We start from the raw sequence: 23,547 nt of genomic DNA on the forward strand, positions 1-23,547 counted from the left end.
AGCCAAAACTGCTTGGGTTTGGGTTCTGGCTCCACAATTTACTGGTACCTGTGGCCTTCAGGAAACAACCTGTCTATAAAATGAAGTTAATAATAGTACATATCTGAACTGTGAGCAAAAATCTTAATACCTATAAATCACTCAGAGCAGAGCCAAGCACATACAATGGACTCAGTAACTGTTAAGATACTATTTCTTCAGTGTTCCTTGGCTCCAACTTATTTCTAACAGTTTGTAAAGGTCCTCTATTGCTTGTTTGGCTTCCCCAGCATAGACAAATCTGGGCTGAGTTGTTAGCACGTAGATGGGTGAAGACTTCTTAAGAAAACAGTGTTAAGGTTGTAGGCCACATGGTAAAACATAATTGTTATGGTCCCAAATTTCTACTGATTGGGAAGACAAGGCAACTTCTTCCTGCATACACTTTATTCACACATGCTAAATCTCACTAAACAGATCACACTCTCAGGGAAGATGGCTAAGGAGAAGCTAGGGTTGTCAAGGTAATCCTTGCTTCCGCTATGTTTTGCAACAAGGTAATAAAACAGCCAGAACAGACTAGGCTGAAGCAGGTAAGGGTGAGGAGAGAACGCAGTGCAGTGCAGGGTGTGGAAGGCAGCTCACAGTCAGGGAGGCAGCAGTTCTAGCCAATCAACACTTTATTTTTCAAGTCAACACCTGCACAGATGTCACTGTCCACTTCCTGACCCTAGTAGGGGGTCCCACTACACTTGGATCACCCAGAGGAGCAGTAAGGAAGCTCCTCATCTCAAGACAGAGCGCATGCTCACCAACTCCAGTGCTGGCGCATGTACTGTGGGATCCCTGCTCTCCTGCATCATGAAAGGCCGGGCTGAATGGGGCAAGGATGCAGTGAAGGTTACACAGACTACAGTGACCTAAGAGTGTAACTACTGGCCTGACCCACCGCCCCAGGTTTACCTTTTACTTCCCAGACCAGGAGCCTCCCTAAAGCTTGGCCAGTGCCCATGGGATAGGAGGAGCTGGCAAAGGATGGGGTTGAGCTGCTAAGGACAGGACACAGCAGGGAAATAAAGCAGAAAGGAACACAAAAGAGAAAAATTATAAAGTGCCTTAACTAAACAACCAAGTGGGACATGAGGGCACAGCAGCACAGGTCCCTGAGGATAGGAGGAAAAAGAAAGGGCCAGACCACCAGGGCTTGGGGCATAGTGGAATGAGAATAGAGATGAGGCAGGGAGGCAAGCACAGGCTGTGGGAAGGACTTCCCTAGCCTGTTCACATCCACTAACCCAAATGGAAAATTATTTACAAATTTAAAACCAATCCTAGGCACAGGTACTGCACCATGCCCCCAGGACAGCAAGCAGGCAGGCAGGCAGAGGGTGGAATGGCTACCATCCGACAGCCAGCTTCCCCACGCACTGCCCCTCCCCAGAGTGGTAGGCAAAGGAGGAAACAGCAACACTCCTAGCCAGGAAGCCCTACTGTGCCTGCAGCTCCTTCCCCAATGGCTCATGGCTCTGCCACGGCCTGAGCTTCTTGGTCTGACTGTACCAGAGAATGGGTGTCGGGCCCCAGGGGTGGAGCATCAGGGGGTTTTGGGGGTGTCTCTGGCTCCAAGCCCAACTCTGCATTCAGCTGCTCCAGCTCCCCCTGATCCAGCAACTCAAAGTCCTCAGAGGTGAGTGCCTCTTCTTCCTCAGGGGCAGGCAGGGGCTGGGGTGAGTCCTGGGGAACAGGTGGGAGAACGGAAGGGGAGGGGGCCGGGTCACTTCCAGCAAGGCAAAGTGGAGGTGACAGGGTGCTGGGCAGAGCAGTGAGGCCACCACTCACTGTCTCGGGGCTCAGTGTCTCCACTGGTCCTCCAGGGGAGCATTTCACTCCATCTGGGGGGGACCCTGCCCCATTGAAGTGCGTGTTCACAAAGTGGAGGGGGGATGAGAGCCGAAGCAAGGTTTCCTTAGCTGCCACATCTTCCTCTTCCTCTGAGTCCAGGGCTTGCCTTGACAAGGCTTGAGGACGGCCCAGTAGGTCTTCGGGAGGGGCCAGCTCTGCCTCCTCTCCCTCCCCTAGGTCCCGGCTTAGGGTCTCCTCTGGTTCACTTGGCAGGCTCTGCTGGTCCAAATCTGTGCAGAGAACAAAGAATTAAGGATGGGCCTGCTGCTGCTCTGACTAGCCACAACAGCCAATGAGTTTAAGGATGAGAATTCAAGACATGGAAAGCTGGGCCAAGCCCTAAGTGTTAAGGTCTTTTAGGAGCTGAGTAGAATTAGAGTCAGTGGGCCAAAGAGCACAGCAAGTACCCATGGTAGGGAACACAAAGATTGTAGGGGGAAAGCAGGGCAGCAAAGGGCTCCCCGTACCCTCAGAGACATCAGTCAGCTGCGGAGTTGTGGCCCGGGATACGGAGAAGCCACCACTCTCCAAGATAGAAGCCTCCTCATCTGACAGCTCTGAGTCTGTAATGGCCAAGGCCAATGCTGTTTTCTTCACATCCACCTGGCAGGAGAACCAGGATGAACATGACATGTGAGGGGCTAAGAGAACCAATTTATCAGGAGCATCCCCTCTCCCAAAACCTCTGACTTCCACATCCTTTGGAGGTGGCAGCTCCAAAGCAGAAATATTTTTCCTCTGGCTTTCTGTTTGACACCCCGTCTTCCCTGGACCTCACCACTGGGGAGAAGCCAGCCAGCTCTGCCTCGCTTTCACTCTCTGTCTCTGCCAGTGGCTCATCACCTCCTGGGGGTGCATTCTTCCCCTGCCGCTCTAGAAAATCAAGAGTAGCAGAGCAGTGACCAAGCATGAATGATGGGAGGGGAGACAAATACAGTTAAAGAACTGGAGAAGATCTCAATTCCAGGGCATCTCATGAGCCCCAAGCCAAGGCCCTCCCGCTCTTTCACCCTCCTGGATTAGGGCAGCCCCTTACTCCTCTTGTCGTGTTTGTGATGCAGGGCATTGGCTTCTGCCTTCATGCTGTAGTCCAGCTGCATGAGCAGGGGCTCCAGGCGAGTGTACATCCTCTGGATCAGCTCATGATAAACCACCAGGGGCCACAGCAGGATACTCAACACTACGGGTTAAGAATGTCAACTAAGAGTTCCCTACGTCAATTTCCTAAGAGCCCCCATTCAGCTGGTCCCTAAACTGAAGTGCTGAAGGTAGGCAAGGTCCTTTCCCGAGTCTGTGCCAACCTCTTCTTGCCACATCCACTGCCCTCCTCCCCAGGTTAAGTCTTCCACAGTTACTAATACTAAAGCATCCCTGGAGATCTCCACAAATCAGAAACTGAGCAGAGAGACCACAGTCTTTCCTCTGGGTCAGTCCAAGCAAAGAAGAAAGGAGAGGACTTTAAATAGGGCAGGGACAGACCCTACTCACAGACAATGTAGGAAATCATAATCCCTGGAACATAGTGTCCCAGCACAGCCAACACAGCACAGCCAGAGCAGACTCGAACACAGAACTGCAGAGAAGAACACAAGTCTAAGAACAGCACGCTGAGATATGCGCCCCACTCAGCTGGGTAAAAAACTACTGCTCAGCTGGTAGGTATGTACTCGAGGAATGGGGTGGTCCAGTTTGCTTAAGAGGATGCTCAAGACCACCAATTCAGGAAGCTGCCAATAAATAGTGCCCACCACCTATAATTCACACTTGTCTGCCTTGGCAGGAGAAAAGCGTCAGGCTATCAGAAGCTTATTTCCTGAGGTGAGACTGCCTCCTGCACCAGGGACTAGCTGTGAATGTTGCCTCAAAAAGGCGCCCAGGCCTCTTCTTTCAGGGTCTTCAACCCAGGAAATTTACATCACTCCACTCCCATTCCCCGCCACCTCTATACCCCTTCAGTGTAGTGAACTGTTATATGATGTAGGGGAGGTTACCTGAGCTGGATTCTGCCTCTTGTACTGCAGCAGCTCCTGCAGGTGAATCTGGAAGGTGAGCCAGCTCTCAGCCAGGTATCTGCACAACTCGGGCACACTCAGCAGGTGCGGCCGGGCGCCTGACCCCGCACCCTCACTGGGGAGACATGACATAACCCCTGGAGGCCTCAGATACCAGCTTCCTAGACACTTAAATCCCTCTGAGAATGCCAATGATATCTTTAGTCTAAAAAAGCAAACAACCCCACCTCCCAAAAGGAGGCTGTCCTGGTCTTAGGAAGCAAAGCCAGGAGGACCCAACCTTCTGCCCCAAAAGGAGCAGGCACAAAACCACCTACACAGGTGCCTAGGACCATGAAAAACCCATGGCTTGTTACCAGTTCATTCACAATGCTGGGGCACTGCCCTGCTCCTTGGTGACACCGGCACTGGCAAGCAGGACAGGATGTGGGCATTTGTCTTCAAGAGGTGGCCTGTACTCACCTGTCAGAGTGCGGCTCCTCTGGGGACGATGCTAGAGAGAGCGGAGGGACAAATTATTGAGTGGTGGGGCCCTGGGAGACACTTCCCAAGGCAGAAATAGCTGTCCCTCCTCTGCAGCCCCAGAGCACTTTCTTCAGATACCAATGGGGGAGCTGTTACATGTTTTTGTTTGCCTCTGTCTCCTCCTTTAGACATTAATCTTCTCCAAAATGAGAACTACATTTTACTCATGCTTATCTCTGAAGCAACTCACACACAGCCTGTCACCTATTAAGCAAATTATATGGATAACAAGAAAAACAACACTGACGTTCTATTTATACAGCTTACATGTGAAGCACTATCATAAGCATAGGATGTGTATTAACTCATTAATCCTCTCCTCACCTCTCTATGAAATAAATTCTATCATCCGTGTTTTACAGATAAGGAAATTGAGGCAAACAGAGATAGAGCTACTTTTACAAGATCACAGACATGGTAGGTGGCAGAGCAGGGAATGGAACCCAGGCAATATGGCTGCAGACTTCATCATCTTAACCACTGCACCTACAGTAGCATTCATTTGGGAAAGGGGCAATTTTCATTTTAGGGAATTCCCTACAAAAAGGAAGTGGGCTATGCCTGGGAGGCAGGTGGCCTGCTGTACGTTCCCCTCACCATTTAACCCCACCCAGCGGAATCAGGCACCAAGCAAGTGCCCAATGGGTGCTTACCGAATGAAGAAACACTCACCTGACACGTCAGGGAGAAAGCGAGGCTGCCAGAGATCCAGCAGAAAATAGGCCAAAAGTGAGACGCTGAGTAGGAAAAAGGGCCGGAGGGACGAGGAAGACAGCAACCTTAGGGAGAGACAGGCACCTCAGCAGTGAGTGGGTGAGAGAGACTCATGCATCCATCTCAGAAGGTGGAAAGGCGCCTACTGATGGGGGAATGGCACCTCCAGGCCTGACTCGCGACTCACGACTCAGAGACGGAAGAAATTTAAGTGGATGCCAGCCTGCAAAAACTGGGTACGGGTCATGCCCCCCAGGCCAAGTGATAATCCAGAAAGGGGAATGGTGCTCTCGACCCCTCCCTCCCCAGCTCTCCCGCTCATCCCGGCCCCGCCCCCTCCTCCGCGGCCGTTACCAGAAGAGGCCGTTGAGCGCGGCAGCCGTGACCAAGCTGTGCAGCGGCTTCTCCCACACCAGCAACCGCTGCGCCGCCGCCAGCACCGCCTCCCAGCCGCGGAGCCGCAGCCACAGCGTCGTGGCCAGGCGTCCCACCGCCTCGGCCGTGGCCGCCTCCTCCTCTGCCTCGCTGGTGGCCTCACTCATGCCTAGGCTCAGACCCACACCCAGGCCCAGGCTCAGGCCCATCCCCGGCCCCGCACCCGCGCCGGTGTTACCCCCGACACCGCCGCTCGCCATGGCCCCTCCGCAGCCGCCGCCCGAGCCCGCGAGGAGCCAGGGCTGCGCGGCCGCCGCCGGGGGCGCGTCAGGCGGAAGGGGGCGCCGCGGAGGACGGCAGAGGCTGCGGCGGACGTCACGTGACGGCGGAGCGCTGAGCCCGTCACGTGACGCGGCCTAACCGCCCGGATAGGGCGGCCCGCGCGTGCGCGCTGGCAGCTACCGCTGATCCTTCGCATGGACAGGTTCGTTTTCTGGTTGCCGAAGTCACCCAGGGTCCAAGTCCGGGTCCCGGTCCGGGCAGTCGAGCCCGTTTTCTTATCCCACAGTGGGCAGGGCGGCTAGGGAGTGTGGTGCTGCCCCGGTATCCATGGTGTGGAGCAGGAAGTGGGCTTCCAGACTCCCAGTATCCCCAGTAGGAGCTGCTTCTGCTCGGGAAGGGCGGTGGCCGTCGCATTACTCAACCCTAATCGCACTGGCCCTTCCAGTTCCCTCCCCTCAGTGGGCAAACAAACACACCAGCGCGTGACTCGACAGACTCGAAAACAGCTTCATCTACTCAGAAAAGTTGTTGATTTGCTATCTCCTTAAACGTTGCCACTTCCACACATCGGAGCTCCTTCCCACCTCGGCCTACTCAATCATGAGATTGGAGGCGGGAGATGGATTTAAAAACAAAACCTTGGGTAGATGCAGTTTACTTTTGGGTGGATGTGTTGACACGTTTTTGAGGCCTTACATTCGCTTAAGATCACATTTCCGCAGTGGCCTTAGGTTTAAAAGTTCAAATTACACTACAAAAAAAAGAAAAAAACCCTGAGTTTCTCTTCCTTTTCATAGTTCACCCAATGCTACATGTCGTGTATCCTTTCAGACGCTTTTCATATGCATTGCTGAGTGTGTATAATCTCTCCTAAAAAGCAACTAGGAACAACTTCCTGTTGTGCGTTTCCTTTTATTCACATTAACTTCTCCATTGCTACGGAAAGGTCCTACTGGCTTGTTCATCCTCAGTGTGGCGTGCTCCCCTAGGAAGTGTCCCCATTTCTTTTTTTTTTTTTTGAGACGGAGTCTCGCTCTGTCGCCCGGGCTGGAGTGCAGTGGCCGGATCTCAGCTCACTGCGAGCTCCGCCTCCCGGGTTTACGCCATTCTCCTGCCTCAGCCTCCCGAGTAGCTGGGACTACAGGCGCCCGCCACCTCGCCCTGCTAGGTTTTTTTTTTTGTATTTTTTAGTAGAGACGGGGTTTCACTATGTTAGCCGGGATGGTCTCGATCTCCTGACCTGGTGATCCGCCCGTCTCGGCCTCCCAAAGTGCTGGGATTACAGGCTTGAGCCACCGCGCCCGGCCGTGTCCCCATTTCTTAGGGGCGCGTGGGGTCAGCTCTGGGACTTGGTCACGTTCGGTGAGACCAGGAGTTCGAGTCCGGCTCCTGCCCGCGGGTCGGGGCGGGAGGCTGGGCTAGACTGGAGGGAGGAAGTGCCAGGCGCTGACTTGCGGGCTGCACCCCAGCGGCTTGTAAACGCCGGGCGGACGCGGCACAGGCGGAGTACGCGCCTCGCAGCCGGGTCTCTTTTGCTCGGCGAGGTGAGCGCTGCCTGGCCTCTCGACACCTCACTTCTTCGGCCTAGGGCCTCGCGCCGCGCCAAGCCCGGGGCGGAACAGGAAGAGGCGCCCGCCAGCCCGGCCCCGCCTTCCGCTGTCCGGGGAGGGAGCTGCGAGGACGAGGGCGGCGGCCAGCCCCGGGAGGCAGGCGGGCAGGTGGACAGGCGGGCAAGGACAGCTCCGCGAGCCCCCTACAACTCGTTTCCTTCCGTTCACCTTCGCAGGGCGGCGACTGGCGATGCGATGGACCTGACCGGGCTGCTGGACGAAGAAGGCACCTTCTCCCTCGCCGGCTTCCAGGACTTCACGGTGAGTGGGCGGCCCGCTCCTTCCCCGGCCTCTCGGCGCGCCCCTCCGGGCCCCAGCGGCGCCACGAGCTCTTCTGACTGCTGTGCCGGGATTGGGCGGCAGCTGCTCGAGCAGTGCCTCCTCGAGGCCGCAGCCGCTTGGGCCCGGAGGGAGAGTCGCGGAGTATAGGAATGGGGGTAGGGGTGGCCACACGAGGGCCCTTCTCGGAGAACTTCTCCCAGGGAGCTCTCGATGGGGGTGAGGGTATTCCTCCCTCTGTGGACCAGGCTGCCATTGGCAAACGATTGACAGAACGCCGGTCTGGATAAGCCACGGGCCCCCTGGCAAGCGAGGCCGGACTGCGCCCTGCACCGCCTTCCATCCCGGAGCCAGGAGCTGCATCATACCTTTCCCTGCCCTTCACCCTCCGCTGCCCCTGCCCTGTTTCAGCTCCTCCCAGGACACCAGAAGCTGAGTGCCCGGATCCGAAGGAGACTCTACTATGGCTGGGACTGGGAAGCCGACTGTAGCCTGGAGGAGCTCTCCAGCCCGGTGGCAGGTTAGGCAGTGTTTTGTGACTGGACAAGTGAGAAGCATGAAAATGGGGTTGTCATCAGCCACTAAAATGACTCGAGGTTTGCCCCGTGGCTGCACTGTCTCTTCATTGCTAGCTTGTTGGTACTTGGTTCAAGAGGGCAGTTTGCATTTCTCATTCTTATTAGCCCAAATGAATAAAAAACATTGCTGCCACATATGTCTATATAAATCACTCTTGATTTATATATTGAAAACTTAATTTTCCAAGGATATCCATCATATGTTTCCCAAATAAACAAGGGATGTTTATGCCACAGATGAACAGCAGTGGTAGACAAATCTGGATAGTTTCACGTGACAGAGCAATAAGCTTTCCTGTTAGAATGAGCTGAAATTCAAACTTGGAATGGGCTTTTTGTCTCAGTGTGGGAGAATTTGATCTCTATTTTGTTACTATGGTCCTGTCCCCAAGGCCTCAGAAAATACAGATCTGGCTCTTCTGCTAGCAGTGGGGACTGGTGTGTTGTGGATGGGTGCTTGTTTGCTCACTCAGCCTTCCTTCTGTCCCTTGCAGACATTGCTGTGGAACTGCTCCAGAAGGCAGCCCCCAGCCCTATTCGCCGACTCCAGAAGAAATATGTAGCTCATGTGTCCCGGTGAGCCTGGAATTGAGGATAAGATGAGAGTGTTTGGGCCCTAGAGAAAGGGGAATCGTTTTTTCTTTCTTTTCTTTTCTCTCTTTTTGAGATAGTCTCGCTCTGTCACCGAGGCTGGAGTGCAGTGGTACAACCTCGGCTCACCGCAACCTCCACCTCCTGGGTTCCAGTGATTCTTGTGCCACAACCTCCCCAGTAGCTGGGACTACAGGCACATGCTACCGCCCTTGGCTCATTTTTGTATTTTTAGTAGAGATGGGGTTTCACCATGTTGGCCAGGCTGGTGTCGAACTCCTGGCCTCAAATGATCCACCCACCTTGGTTTTCCAAAGTGCTGGGATTATAGGCATGAGCCACCGTGCCCAGCCAAGAATAGTTTTTTTCCCCAAAGATAAGAGGTAAAGACAGGAGCAAGCACCATAAGACTTGCAAGAGCTGAAGGACCCTTGGGTTTAATTAGTGATCCTTTCTACCACCCAGGGAGGCATGCATCTCCCCGTGTGCTATGATGCTGGCTCTGGTGTACATTGAACGGCTCCGCCACCGAAACCCAGACTACCTGCAGCACGTGTCATCCTCTGACTTGTTCCTGATCTCCATGGTAAGACACCCCCTCCCCGTCTCCTTAGAGAGCCAGGAGCCTGCTGTGAATTCTGCTCCACCACTTCTGGTTCCTCTGCAGATGGTGGCCAGTAAGTACCTCTATGATGAAGGGGAGGAGGAGGAGGTCTTCAATGATGAATGGGGAGCTGCTGGGGGTGTGGCTGTGCCCACTCTCAATGCCTTGGAGAGGGGCTTCCTGAGTGCCATGGTGAGTAGCTGTGTTCTGTCTCTTGCTCAATTTCCCTGGCCCATCTTTAATCATCCTTTAGTCCTTTGTTCTCTCTCAGTCTTCTGTTGGTTTGTCATTTCTCTTTCTGTTCTCCTGTGCTTTTGTGTTAGTGTCTTCCTTTCTTATCTCTTCAGTACTAACCACAGTTTTTGGAGATTCCTAGAGCAGTGAGGCCAGGAGTGGAACATTTCCTCACCTCTATTCCTCCAGGGTCCCACAGGGTACATTCTGAGTCAGAGTTTATCCTATTGGTTTCTGAGTATTTGTGTCCATACTTTCTCTCCCCCTAGATGTTTAGCTCCTTGTGGGCACGGACCATTCTCAGGGTCATTTTCTCCGCTCTTCCTTAGTGGAGGGTATAATGTGAAACCAGGCAGGTGGTGATTCAATGAATTAATGTGTAAAAGCTTTTGAGACAGTATCTGGTACATGGTAAGTGCCAAATATACATTAGCTATAGTGGCGGTTGTAGTTCTTGCTATGGCTCTTATTATTAAATGACTGTGGCTCATCCAAGTCTGGTTTGATGTCTTCTCTCCTTACAGGATTGGCATCTCTACACTGACCCTCGGGAGATCTTTGAGGTGCTGAGCTGGTTGGAGAGCTGGTAGGTTCTCGGAGTTGGGAAGAAGGGCTCGAGGGATTTGAGGACTGAGGCCTTAGCTGTAGGAGCTAGAGATGAGAGTCTGTATAACTGGGGGAGGGAGGAGACAAGAAAGAGAATTGCCAAGATAGTGGTTGTCAGCTTATTTAAAATACATGTCTTGGGTGAGTATGGTAGTTAGGTCTGTAATCCTAGCACTCTGGGAGGGCGAGGCAGGAGGATTGCTTGAGTCCAGGAGTTTGAGACCAGGCTGGGCAATATAGCAAAACGCCTGACCCTACCAGAAAAAAAATATTAGCCAGTTGTAGTGGTGTACACCCATAATCCCAGCTACTCAGGAGGGTGAGATGAGAGGATCACAAGTCCAGGACGTCAAGTCTGCAGTGAGCTATGATTGCACTACTGCACTCCAGCATGGAAGACAGCAAGATCCTGTCTTAACAAAATAAATAAATAAATAAAAATAAAATATAGGTCTTGGTCTCACCCTTAGTTTTTGATCAGCAGATAGCCTAGGAATCTGGGTTTAACAAGCTTCCCAGTGTTTCCTGGTGAGTCCTGAGTGGTATGAGGATGCCACTGGGCTGGCTGTAGGACAGTTGCATACTCTGTCATTCTCCACTTCCCCCAGTGTGGCTGAGCAGCAGGGACAGCGGCGAGGCTGGTACACCTACACAGACCTGTGTGTGCTGCTGGAGCAGCCAACCTGGCAGTTGGTCCTGGGCTCCCTCTGCCAGCGGCTGGTAAAGGTGAGGAGGGGCTCGGAAGGATGGGGAGCTTGAGCAGGCCGGTGTGTAGGGTGGGATGGTGTAAAGTGATTGCTGAAAGGCCCAGGATATGGGGTTGGGAATAGATGGGCAGAGTGGGGTATAAATGGCTATAGAGACCTCTAGCTGGAACACAAGTTTCTAGAGACAAGGGGTGAATGTGTTAAAGACAGAATCCTTCTTTTTTACCTCCTCTCCTGCAGCTGTCCTGCCTGTTAGCTGTGGCATATGTGAGCAGTGTGGCCCTGGCTGTGGCATCAGTGGCCGTAATACATCAGTCATTGGGGCTGTCCTGCACCCCTGCACCTGGGCCGCCTGACCTTGGACTGACCTCCCATTGCCTCCTGAAGCCCTGCATACCTTCTGTGCCACAATGCCTGCTGTCTCCTGCTAATGTCTCCAGCTGCCTGAAAGGCAGCACAGGGCTGCGGTCACTCTGGGGCAGTCTTCTGGCCTCACTGACTCCTCCACCATTGCCTCCCCCAGACCCCCCTGCCCCTCCCACTCTTCATAACTGCCGCCTTTGCCAGAAGCTCCAGAGAGACTCCCCAACCTGCCATGCCTGCCACCACCCCAACCATACAGTCCCCACTGTGCTGTCCAGCCCCTGGTACCATACCTATGGCCTGGCTCCCCACTGGCCTTGGAGCCCGGTGCCCCCGACACTTCCTCAGCCTCAGCAATGTTCCCTTTTCAGTGTCATGGAGCTGGCTCGCCTCAAGTCTTTCATTTTCCCAGGCTAGGTAGGCCTGCGAGGAATGCATTAAGAGGGTTTGGGAGTTTCCGAGAACCTGGAGGAGCAAAGCTTGATTTAGAACCTGTCTGCCTCTCTGGGTCCTTGGTAGGTCCCCTGTCCTCCTGGGTGGGAGCTTACGGGGTGATGGGGCAGAAGGACTGAAGGTCATTCACTCCTAGATCTCAGTGGCTGGCTGCTTGGCCAGGACAATGATGGCACCAGGGAGAACTTCCGCTTGGTGACCAGGGACATATCCCAGATGGACACAGGAGAAGCCCCTCTCTGCCTCCCTGGGATTTTCTAGACTTTTACTTTTGAGTTCCCTAGGATGGAAGGGTATAGGTGGGAGATAAGGGAAGTGGGGTGAGAGGAGAAAGGATATGTTGGCATGGGCCCGTGTGATGTCCCTGAAGCAGAAGAGCCAGGGACTGATGGGGTCAGGTGGGAGCTGCTGGGTGAGGCAGGGAACCTTTTCACTCCCATTCCTTAGCTTTAGTCTAATGGAGCCAAGGACTGCTGGGACCTTCAACCCTGACCTTTTGTCTTCCAGTCTTCTCTTAGTGTCCTGCTCCTAGGTTCCCTTCTCTTCTGGTTCCTCTCCCGGGTGTTCTCTTCCCAGGCCTCTCTGGCCACTGCTTTGTATCAGGGTTTTTCACGCTTTTGTAGAACTGAGGTTTCAATAAACAGTTTCAGTTGCATGGCCTGGACTTTTCCTTCTGCGGCAGCCGTTGAAGATCTTTCCTCCCTGTATCTGCCTTCCAAGCCTCCCTGCTTCCTGATACTGTCATCTCACAAACTCTTTTCTCAGCCTCATCTTAGGACTTTCCTGTCGTTTGATAGGCATAGCCTCCCATTTCCAACTTTGTTCCTGCTCCTAGGACCCTGGGCCCTTAGTACTGCTCAACTTGGGGTGCCATGGGACACAAAGGGTGACTGTCCTGTGCCTGAGTTGGCCGTCTGTCACTTGTTCTGGGTGAGCACTCTCCTTGTGGATCCCGAAGCACATCTCATGGAGAGGGGCCAGGCCTTGTATCCAGTAGAGCCTTGTGAGCTCCTGAGGGCAAGCCACCAGGACGCTTCTCTCTCCTGACCTCCTAACTGGTCTGACGCATGGTGATGGTCACATGGTGCTTAACAATACCAAGAACTTGAAGAACTCCAAGGCTGGGTCGTCACTGGAAGAAGGAAAACAGTCTGGGCAGCTTGGCTGAGGGTATTTGGGACTGCTGAGGATCCTTCTTGGAAGAGGTGGTTCTGCCTCCTAGGGAGCATTTTGGAAATTTATGGGTCATTTTTTCATTGTCAAAAGGATTCGAGGGAATGCTACTGGCATTTCATCAACCTGGGCGGGACGCTAGACATCCTGAAATGCTCAGACTTCCCTTACTGTGAAGAATTCCCAAGACAACTTTTGAACGACCAGCTTTATGTATATGAAAACCCTATTTATCTGAGCCTAGAACTATCTGTGCACATGTAAACTTGATAGCATTCTGAAAATACTCAGTTTGCTAGGAATTCATTCCCATGTAAATTAAAACGACTTTGTTTTGCTTGGCACCTTTTAACCAAGAGTTTGTTTGCATTTTGGAAAATCGGGTTACAACATCAGAGTCACCAATAAAGCAGCAATATCAGCTGGCATTGCAGCTGTTGCAACCACAGCGATTCTCATAGGGTGTGGGATTGGACTGGACTACTTCATTGTACTTTATTGTCTTCTGGTTTAGTTGTGCTTAAGCCTTCACATAATGAAATACATGTTACTATAAATTTTATTCTTTACAGTGAGCACGTTTCAGGTAGTTGTGGTTGTCAAATGTGATGTAGGATATATTATCCACAAGTTTCTTTTCTTTTTTTTCTTTTTTTTTAAGACGGAGTCTCGCTCTGTCACCTGGGCTGGAGTGCAGTGGCCGGATCTCAGCTCACTGCAAGCTCTGCCTCCCGGGTTTATGCCATTCTCCTGCCTCAGCCTCCTGAGTAGCTGGGACTACAGGCGCTCGCCACCTCGCCCGGCTAGTTTTTTGTATTTTTTAGTAGAGACGGGCTTTCACTGTGTTAGCCAGGATGGTCTCGATCTCCTGACCTTGTGATTCGCCCATCTCGGCCTCCCAAAGTGCTGGGATTACAGGCTTGAGCCACCGCACCCGGCCCTCTTGTTTTCTTTTTTTATCGACACAGTCTCCCTCTGTCACCCAGGCTGGAGTGCAGTGCTGTGGTCTCAGCTCACTGCGACCTCTGCCTTCTCGGTTCAAGCAATTCTTGTGCCTCAGCCTCCCGAGTAGGTGGGATTACAGGCATGTGCCACCACATCCAGCTAAGTTTTGTATTTTTAGTAGAGATGGTTTCACCATGTTGCCAGGCTGGTCTTGAACTCCTGACCTCAAGTGATACACCCAGTTTGGCCTCCCAAAGTGTTGGGATTACAGGCATGAGCCACCACACTCACCCCACAAGTTTCATTTTGAAGTAGTCCAGGGGCCTTGGTACTGCAAGGAGTGAGGACTGTGGATCAAATAGTGATGGTTTTAAATGGGAGGGAATAAAGTCTGCAAAATTTCCCCAGATTATTTTGAAGAGCTCCTCTCCTCCCCACCCCTCCTATCCTACTTTCTACAGCCTGGTCTAGGGGCAGGAAATCTGCAAGAAGATTCTCGGAGGAGGGCCCCAGAACTCAGCTCCCCAGTTAATGGCTAATGGAATTTGCACAACAGCTGGGCAAAGGTGAAAAGGCGGTGCCCTGCCCCAGATTCCTTATACCTTTGCTCCGCTTCATTGACACCTCCACCCTCTCCCCACCTTCTCCCCACCCCAGGCTTCACCCAAACTCTGACCTCTTACTCTCTGCTTAACTCTGGTCCCAGGCAGCTAAGACAAAGCGAAAGGCAGGGCAGCATGAGCCGATCACCCTTCAATCCCAACCAACTCCGATCAGTGGGCTCCCAGGATGCCCTGGCTCCCCTGCCTCCACCTGCTCCCCAGAATCCCTCCACCCACTCTTGGGACCGTCTGTGTGGATCTCCGGCCTGGGGCCTCAGCTGTCTTCTGGCTCTGCAGGTAGGAGGCAGAGGTGCAGGAGTTGGTGCTGCCTGATGGTGTGTGTGGGGAAGTAGGTGTAGATGTGAAAGCCTCTGGAAGTATTGCAGGTATTTCCACTTCTCTGAAGACTGCCCTCCCCATTCCTCCACCTGCAGCATGTCTTGGTCATGGCTTCTCTGCTCTGTGTCTCCCACCTGCTCCTGCTTTGCAGTCTCTCCCCAGGAGGACTCTCTTACTCCCCTTCTCAGCTCCTGGCCTCCAGCTTCTTTTCATGTGGTGTGTCTACCATCCTGCAAACTTGGATGGGCAGCAGGTGAGAGGAACCTCCCTGGAGAGAGGAGGCAGAGTCCTGGAGGGTGGGAGAGGTTTGGGGGAGCCTTGTTGGCTGCCACATATTTCCAGATCTGCTGGGGCTGCTGTTCCTACAGGCTGCCTCTTGTCCAGGCTCCATCCTTAGAGTTCCTTATCCCTGCTCTGGTGCTGACCAGCCAGAAGCTACCTCTGGCCATCCAGACACCTGGAAACTGTGAGCACAGAACAAGGGCCAAGGGGTAAGGGTGGGGCTGGGTTCTCATCTGAGTGTGCAGGTGTAGGTGGGTGCAGGATTGAGATTGGGCAGTGGTGAGACTGTGAGGCACTGTAGGGGGTCTCCATCCCATTCATCTTTCTCTTCTCCATGCCCCAAACTTTTCCTAGCCTCCCTCATGATGCACCTGTGTAGGGGACCTAGCTGCCATGGCCAGCGGCACTGGAACACTTCTCTCCAGGAGGTGGGTGTCTGGAGGTGAGAAGGGATAAGGGTGGTGCCAGGCTTCGGGGAGCTCTTGTTTCCATTATGCAGAGACTGAGAAGCTCCTGGAAAGGAGTTGGGGGAGGAACCCATATCTAGAATTAGGAAGACCAGGCTGAGGCCAGTTTGATTGAACAGAATGTTTTCTCTCCAACCTCTCCTCTCTTCTACCAGGTGTCCGGGGCAGTGGTGGTATCTGGGCTGCTGCAGGGCACGATGGGGCTGTTGGGGAGTCCTGGCCGCGTGTTCCCCCACTGTGGGCCCCTGGTGCTGGCTCCCAGCCTGGTTGTGGCAGGGCTTTCTGCCCACAGGGAGGTAGCCCAGTTCTGCTCCGCTCACTGGGGGTTGGCCTTGCTGTACGTGAGTCCTGAGAGGCATGGGATGGTGCCCAGTGGGGGTGTATGGGAGGACTAGGGGAGGGCAGAGCTACTGGTCCTATCAGATTCAGCAGCGACTGGAATAGGGACATATTTTATATTTGGAATCCAAGATTTTCCCTAGATTCATCTGGTCTCCTTGACTTTCACACTGTTTTCTTCTGTCCCCTAAGGTGACTTCCTATTCCTTCCATGGGAGTCTCTTTCTCTGGGACCACCCCCCCCTTTTATGGTATTCTGCCTACCCCCACCTCATTTCCCATCCCTCAGGATACCCAATGCCTCTTGCTCCTAAAACATTCTCTCTCTTAGGGTTGTCCTGCTCATGGTGGTCTGTTCTCAGCACCTGGGCTCCTGCCAGTTTCATGTGTGCCCTTGGAGGCGAGCTTCAGCTTCATCAACTCACACTCCTCTCCCTGCCTTCCGGCTCCTCTCGGTATGTGTGGGTCTGGACAGGGCAGTAGAGGTCAGAAGGGCTGGCCTGGAGTGCTCACTCCATCCCCTACCTTTTGGCTTCTGTCTAACCCTCCAAGGGTGGCTCAGAAGGTTCTGGGGGAGGAGTTCTTTCCTCAGTCTCGCCGCTCAGGTGCTGATCCCAGTGGCCTGTGTGTGGATCGTTTCTGCCTTTTTGGGGTTCAGTGTTATCCCCCAGGAACTGTCTGCCCCCACCAAGGCACCGTGGATTTGGCTGCCTCACCCAGGTAGGTTTTCTCCTAGTCCTCCATTCTCTTGTTCAAATAAAGGTATCTATTTATTTGAATTCAAAGAACTTAATGGATTTTATTTCTGAGTTAAATGCTGTGTTTTTTCAAAACATATAGGAGAGAGAAATTACCAGTCTGAGAGACAGACAATGCTAGCCCCTCACTGCAGGTGTTTTGTTGTTGTTGTTGTTGTTTGTTTGAGACAGGGTCTCACTCTGTCACACAGGCTGGAGTGCATGGCATGATCATGGCTCCCTGCAGCCTCAACCTCCCAGGCGCAGGTGATCCTCCCACATAAGCCTCCAGAGTAGCTGGGACTACAGGTGTGTGTCACCATGCCGACTTTTGTTTGTTTTTTGTAGAGACAGGGTTTCAACATGTTGCCCAGGCTGGTCTCAGACTCCTGGGCTCAAGTGATCTGCTTGATTAAGTGCTGAGATTACAGGCATGAGCCACTGTGCCCCATCCCACTGCAGGTGTTTTATTTGGGTCAGTATTAGGAGACAGACATCTATTGTTTCTGTAACTCCCTATACTCACTACCAATACTCCTTACCCAATGACATTTATGTTACCAGCCCCTATGGGCATTTGACTTGGCATCCTATGCATAAAGATTGCTTTTGAGGCGTTGTATGTGAAATTTGCTCATTCTTCAATTTATTTATTTATTTATTTATTTATATTTGCTCATTCTTCAATTTATTTATTTATTTATTTATTTATTTATTTATTTATTTAGACAGGGTCTTGCTGTGTCACCCAGGCTGAGAGCATTGATGCAAACATGGCTCACTGCAGCCTCAACCTCCTTGGCTCAGGTTATCCTTGTGCCTCACCCCCACAAGTAGCTGGGATTACAGATGTGCATCACTATGCCCGGCTAGTTTTTGTGTTTGTTGTTTTGTAAAGATGGGATTTCACCTTGTTGTCCAGGCTGGTTTTTCATTAATTTAATAAGGATCTGTTGAGTGCTGATTATGTGCTAGGCACACGGTAGGGGACATAGTGATGACCATGACAGACAGGGTACTTACCTTCAGGAAGCTTACAGTCTATTGGGGAACATAGATACTAAAGAGTCACCCAAAGAAATATAAAATTGTCACTGTGGGAACTGTAACCAAAGGGAGATACATTGTGTCCTAAGAGCTTATAATGAAGGCCAGGTGCAGTGGCTCACACCTATAATCCCAGCATTTTGGGAGGCAGAAGCAGGAAGACTGCTTGAGGCAAGGATTTCGAGAGCAGCCTGGGTAACAAAGCAAGACTCCATCTCTACAAAACATAAAAAAATTATCTGGGCCTAGTGGCACATGCTTGTGGGCCTAGCTACTCAGGAGACTGAGGCAGGAGGATCCCTTGAGCCCAGGAGTTGGAGGCTGCAGTGTGCTATGATCGCACCACTGCATTCTAGCCCAGGCGACAGACTGAGACCTTGTTTATAAAAATAAAATAAAATAAAATGCCAGGCGCCATGGCTCACACCTGAAATTCCAGCACTGTGGGAGGCTGAGGTGGGAGGATTGCTTGAGCTCAGGAGTTAGAGACCAGCCTGGGCAACATAGTGAGACCTTGTCTCTATTAAAAGTAAAAAAAAAATAGCCTGATACAGTGGCACGCACCTTTAGTCCCAGCTACTTGGGAGGCTGAGGTGGGAGGATCACTTGAGCCCAGGAGATTGAGGCTGCAGTGAGCTATGATTGCACCACTGCACTTCAGCCTGGGGAACAGAGCAAGGACCTGTCTTCAAACAAACAAAACAAACCAAAAAACTTATAATAGGGAATTTGAATTTATCAGGGAGGTCAGTAAAGATATTCTTTTTTTTTTTTTTTGAGATGGAGTTTTGCTCTTGTCGCCCAGGCTGGAGTGCAATGATGTGATCTTGGCTCACTGCAACCTCCACCTTTCAGGTTCAAGTGATTCTCCTGCTTCCACCTCCCAAGTGGCTGGGATTACAGGCATGCACCACCATGCCGGGCTAATTTTGTATTTTTAGTAGAGATGGGGTTTCACCATGTTGGCCAGGTTGGTCACAAACTCCTGACCTCAGGTGATCCACCCACCTCGGCCTCCCAAAGTGCTGGGGTTACAGCCATAAGTCACCGCGCCCGGCCTAAGTAAAGATATTCTTTAGGATGTGGCCACTGATTTGAGATGGAAGACATGAGTAGGAGCTAACTAGACAAAGGCAGGAGGGAAGAGCATTCTAGTTGCAGGATATGCATATGCAAAGGTCCTGTGGTGGCTGGGAGCACAGCATGTACAAAGGCCTACAACAAGGCAAGTGTGGTAGGAGTGAAGGAAGTGAGGCAGAGTGTGCTGGGAGATGAGGCTGCAGAGAGAGGGAAGGGCCAGACCAAAGAGGACCTTGTAGACCATGGTAAAGGGATGGGTCTTTCTCCTTAGAGTTCAGTAGTTTTGTCCTAAGACATTATCTTCAAAGACATTGAGGCATCTAGGATTCTTGTGGCACAGGCTGTTGGAGGCAGGGGGTACTCCTGACTTGAGTCTGGCCCCAAAGTGGCTCCTTTTCCCTCCCCAGGTGAGTGGAATTGGCCTTTGCTGACGCCCAGAGCTCTGGCTGCAGGCATCTCCATGGCCTTGGCAGCCTCCACCAGTTCCCTGGGCTGCTATGCCCTGTGTGGCCGGCTGCTGCATTTGCCTCCCCCACCTCCACATGCCTGCAGTCGAGGGCTGAGCCTGGAGGGGCTGGGCAGTGTGCTGGCCGGACTGCTGGGAAGCCCCATGGGCACTGCATCCAGCTTCCCCAACGTGGGCAAAGTGGGTCTTATCCAGGTATGTGGACCTGGGATGGGGGTGGGGTGGAGTGGAGCTAGAGGGGAAGGAGAAGGAAGGGAACTTACATCGATTGATTGCCAGGTGCGCCCAGCACCTCACATCAACTGTCTCACTTGGGGAGGTGCCTACGATTAGACTTTGGGCTAAGAGAGTGGGGAGGTGAACAAATCACCATGGAACTCCTGTGCATGAGGCACAGTACCAAGGCTGGGGCAAAGAACCAGTCACATAAAGTTCTGCTCTCTTGGGGACTTCATAGAGGGAGACGCAGACAGTTGAAGGAAAAAAAGTTATTTTTTTAAAAAAGTGGGCCAGGCATGGTGGCTCATGCTGTAATTCTAGCATGTGGGGAGGCTAAGGCAGGCAGACCACTTGAGGCTAGGAATTCAAGACCAGCCTGGCCAACATGGTGAAACCCTGTCTCTACTAAAAATAGCTGGGCGTGGTGGCATGCACCTATAATCCCAGCTACTTGGGAGGCTGAGGCAGGAGAATCGCTTGAGCATGGGAGGCAGAGGTTGCTGTGAGCCAAGACCACACCACTGTACTCCAGCCTGGGCAACAGAGCAAGACTCCATCTCAAAAAATAAAAAATTTTAAAAAAAGTGAAGAAAATTTCAGAAGGTGATAAGTGTCATATAAAAAAATCAGGATAGTGGGATGGAAAGGAAACACATTTAGACTGGCCAGGGAGGCTTCTTGGAAGAGTAACATTTGAGCTGGGATCCAAATGATGAGAAGGAACCAGTAAGGCAAAGACCTGGGACAGTCAGAGGAAGTGGTTGTGTTTTCCAGTGTCTTTTCTTCATGCAGGCTGGATCTCAGCAAGTGGCTCACTTAGCGGGGCTACTCTGCATGGGGCTTGGACTCTCCCCAAGGTTGGCTCAGCTCCTCACCACCATCCCGCTGCCCGTGCTTGGTGAGTGGATGTATCAACAGGGCTGGTATTGAATTGGTACTCCCCAGTGTGGCCCGATCAGTTCTTTAGGATGGCACCTTTTCTTTCTAAATAGCTTTCCTGGATGGATGGATGGATGGATGGATGGATGGATGGATGGATGGATGGATGAATGGATGGATATGAGCATGTGTCAGTCTCAATTTCTCAGCCTAACATCTTGGTCTCTTGATTGGGCTTCTGGGCTTCCTGAAGAATCAGAAAGCCTCAGACCAGGCATGGTGGCTCACACCTGTAATCCCAGCACTTTGGGAGGCCCAGGCAGGCAGATCACTTGAGGTCAGGAGTTCGAGATCAGCCTGGTCAACATGACAAAACCCTGTCTCTAATAAAAATACAAAAATTAGCCAGGCATGCTGGCTCATGCCTGTAATCCCAGCTACTCAGGAGGCTGAGGCAGGAGAAATCGCTTGAATCCAGGAGTAGGAGGCGGAGGTTGCACCATTGAGCCGAGATTGCACCATTGTACTCCAGCCTGGGTGACAGAGTGAGACTTGTTCTAAAAAAAAAAAATAATAAATAACTAAATCAGTCTCTTGGGTTTTATTTTTTCCCCACTACAACCTGCTTGCCCTGCAATACTCTACACTATGTGAGCCCCCTTGATTCCTCCTGACCCCCTTGATTTCTTCTGTATGAGACAGGTGGGGTGCTGGGGGTGACCCAGGCTGTGGTTTTGTCTGCTGGATTCTCCAGCTTCTACGTGGCTGACATAGACTCTGGGCGAAATATCTTCATTGTGGGCTTCTCTATCTTCATGGCCTTGCTGCTGCCAAGATGGTTTCGGGAAGCCCCAGTCCTGTTCAGCACAGGTAGGTGGAAGGGAAGAGGAGTTGCTCAGTAGCAGGAAAGCAAGAAGTTGAGGCTCAGGTTCCCCGGACTCCTGGCCCCACAGCCTTCTCTGGGCTTTGGTGTAAATATTTCATTCATTTGTTTAATGGGTATTTATTGAGCACTATGCTAGCCATTTGGGATACAAAGGTGCCTCCCTTTATTACAGTGTAGTAAAAGAGATGAGATGTGTAGGAAAACAACAAGAAAGGTTCAGATAAAGAGCTATGGTGCTCAGTGGCAAGAGAGATAGCTTCTGTTTGAGGTGATCCAGTAACAGAGCTGGTCTTGAAGGATGGTAAGTTTTAAACATCTTTGGTGAGAAGGTCATTCCTGATGGAGGAACCATCATTTATACAAAGACACAGAAGTGGGAAGTCTTAGGATATGTCCTGAGAGCAGTAAATTGCTTAAATTGTCCCACCCAGTTCTCAACTGGGTGATTTTGCCCCCATGGGGACATTTGGCAATGTCTGGAGACATTTTTGGCTGTTACACATGGAGGAAGAGGGAGTTGTTACTAGGGTTTAGTGCATAGAAAGATGCTGCTAAACATCCTACACTGTACAGGACATCCCCCCTGTACCACCACCCCCAACCAAGAATTATCTGGTCTAAGATGTCAGTAGGACAGTCCTAGAGGTTGAAAAACCCAGGATAGAGCATAGAGGGTAAAAACTGGGAGATGAGGTTGGGGCTTAAATACTAAGCTTTCTAGAGAAAGGGAACCTGGAATAGTCAAAGCATATATGGAGGGTGTGTGGATGATCAGTACATAGGGTGTTGAGTAGGAATCCTGTGAGAAAGGCCTGGATTTGGAAAGTGGAGAGTAGACAGACAAAGGGTGAGAGGGATGAAATGACAATTCAGAAAGATCTGTCCTTAGTCCAAGACTTAGGTTTAGGTCTGGGAGGGTAAGACTCCTGGGCTTGGATATAGGATCAGAGTTCCCTTCCTGCCTGGCCCCAACCCTTCATAGGCTGGAGCCCCTTGGATGTATTACTGCACTCACTGCTGACACAGCCCATCTTCCTGGCTGGACTCTCAGGCTTCCTACTAGAGAACACAATTCCTGGTAAGTTGAGGCCAGGCCCCAGCAGACTGGGGAGTGGCCAGGAAGCCATCCCTCCCTGGGATGGGGAATGGCCTGACAAACCTCTCTTTTGCAGGCACACAGCTTGAGCGAGGCCTAGGTCAAGGGCTACCATCTCTTTTCACTGCGCAAGAGGCTCGAATGCCTCAGAAGCCCAGGGAGAAGGCTGCTCAAGTGTACAGACTTCCTTTCCCCATCCAAAACCTGTGTCCCTGCATCCCTCAGCCTCTCCGCTGCCTCTGCCCACTGCCTGAAGACCCTGGGGATGAGGAAGGAGGCTCCTCTGAGCCAGAAGAGATGGCAGACTTGCTGCCTGGCTCAGGGGAGCCATGCCCTGAATCTAGCAGAGAAGGGTTTAGGTCCCAGAAATGACCAGTATGCCTACTTCTGCTCTGGTTAATTTAGCACTCTCATCTGCTGGAGAATCAGCTCCCGAACTGTTCTTTCTCATAGGCAGAGGGTATGTGTCTGTGCATTATATGGGCCCGCCTAGAGGTTCCATTTCCCAGTAGGGTGGGTTGCCTTTCCTTGTCTTAATTAGGCCTAGCTATTCCAGAGCAGAGGCCATGATTTAGTGGACCATGAATGAATGAGATTTTGCCTGTGTACTATCAACGCCACTTGAACCCCAGCATTCACTTTAACCTGTATTGAGCATCTCCCATGTGCAAGGTCCTGGAACTACAGGGTTAAGACAGGGTCCATGCCCTCTCAAGGCATTTACGGTTTAAAAAGACCTTTGTAATTACTAACGAAACTGCAAAGCAGAAAGCAGTCTGTAATAAAGATTAACATAATGCTGTGGGAGCAAAGAGGAAGGGATAATGAATTCTGACTGGGGACAGTGGGAAAGGCTTTATGCAAGAAGCAATGAGGATGGCCTTGACAAATGAGGAGGATTTTTGGTTTTTCAGGTTCGAGGTCCAGCTTGAGCAAAGCCATGAGTTGTACAAAGTCCAAGATAGCTGAGGGGTTTCAAATTTCTCAGTAGTGAGGAGCTTAAGTACGGGGATGATGGAGAAATGAGGCAGGAGAGGTAAAGGATGAGATCAGATTATGGGACTTATGCCTGGGAGACTCCTTCCTTCAACAACTCTAGTGCTGGTGGAGGACCTGAGAGAACTTACCCACGGAACTTCAATGCCTTATTTTGTTAAAAAGAGACCGGACAGGTAG

General features: G+C 51.8%; 3 protein-coding genes across 9 annotated transcripts; 2 read left to right on the top strand and 1 right to left on the bottom strand.

The window, feature by feature from the left end:
• Positions 1-412: 412 nt before the first annotated feature.
• RETREG2 (reticulophagy regulator family member 2) lies at positions 413-5,944 on the bottom strand. 2 transcript variants are annotated; one of them, XM_010360274.2, is made up of 9 exons: positions 5,487-5,944; positions 5,091-5,197; positions 4,356-4,386; positions 3,873-4,008; positions 3,370-3,454; positions 2,918-3,061; positions 2,660-2,754; positions 2,349-2,484; positions 413-2,111 (listed from the first exon to the last, which is right to left on the bottom strand). In XM_010360274.2, the coding sequence occupies exons 1-9, from the start codon at positions 5,765-5,767 to the stop codon at positions 1,498-1,500; spliced, it is 1,629 nt and encodes a 542-aa protein (XP_010358576.1). In that variant the 5' UTR covers positions 5,768-5,944; the 3' UTR covers positions 413-1,497. The 2 variants fall into 2 exon arrangements, with proteins under 2 accessions (XP_010358576.1, XP_030772068.1); XM_030916208.1 differs by having other exon boundaries at positions 3,873-3,920; positions 5,487-5,927.
• Positions 5,945-5,947: 3 nt separating this feature from the next.
• Positions 5,948-12,469, top strand: CNPPD1 (cyclin Pas1/PHO80 domain containing 1). Of its 5 annotated transcripts, none has more exons than XM_030916209.1 (9): positions 5,948-5,991; positions 7,576-7,660; positions 8,090-8,198; positions 8,751-8,832; positions 9,313-9,433; positions 9,515-9,643; positions 10,210-10,271; positions 10,900-11,017; positions 11,239-11,783. In XM_030916209.1, exons 1-9 carry the CDS (start codon positions 5,984-5,986, stop codon positions 11,776-11,778), a joined length of 1,254 nt encoding a protein of 417 aa, XP_030772069.1. In that variant the 5' UTR covers positions 5,948-5,983; the 3' UTR covers positions 11,779-11,783. The 5 variants fall into 5 exon arrangements, with proteins under 5 accessions (XP_030772069.1, XP_010358575.1, XP_010358574.1 ...); XM_010360273.2 differs by lacking the exon at positions 5,948-5,991 and adding an exon at positions 6,914-6,957; XM_010360272.2 differs by lacking the exon at positions 5,948-5,991 and adding an exon at positions 7,001-7,151.
• Positions 12,470-14,159: 1,690 nt separating this feature from the next.
• On the top strand, positions 14,160-23,189 carry SLC23A3 (solute carrier family 23 member 3). 2 transcript variants are annotated; one of them, XM_010360266.2, is made up of 13 exons: positions 14,160-14,498; positions 14,639-14,831; positions 14,969-15,126; positions 15,242-15,339; positions 15,510-15,583; positions 15,778-15,959; positions 16,293-16,416; positions 16,567-16,681; positions 19,233-19,486; positions 20,303-20,408; positions 21,092-21,259; positions 22,258-22,353; positions 22,448-23,189. In XM_010360266.2, the coding sequence occupies exons 1-13, from the start codon at positions 14,464-14,466 to the stop codon at positions 22,741-22,743; spliced, it is 1,899 nt and encodes a 632-aa protein (XP_010358568.2). In that variant the 5' UTR covers positions 14,160-14,463; the 3' UTR covers positions 22,744-23,189. The 2 variants fall into 2 exon arrangements, with proteins under 2 accessions (XP_010358568.2, XP_030772786.1); XM_030916926.1 differs by lacking the exon at positions 14,160-14,498 and having other exon boundaries at positions 14,547-15,339; positions 16,293-16,681.
• Positions 23,190-23,547: the final 358 nt, after the last annotated feature.

This window comes from Rhinopithecus roxellana, chromosome 14 (assembly GCF_007565055.1).
Source record: "Rhinopithecus roxellana isolate Shanxi Qingling chromosome 14, ASM756505v1, whole genome shotgun sequence".
NCBI classification, from domain to species: Eukaryota; Metazoa; Chordata; class Mammalia; order Primates; family Cercopithecidae; genus Rhinopithecus; species Rhinopithecus roxellana.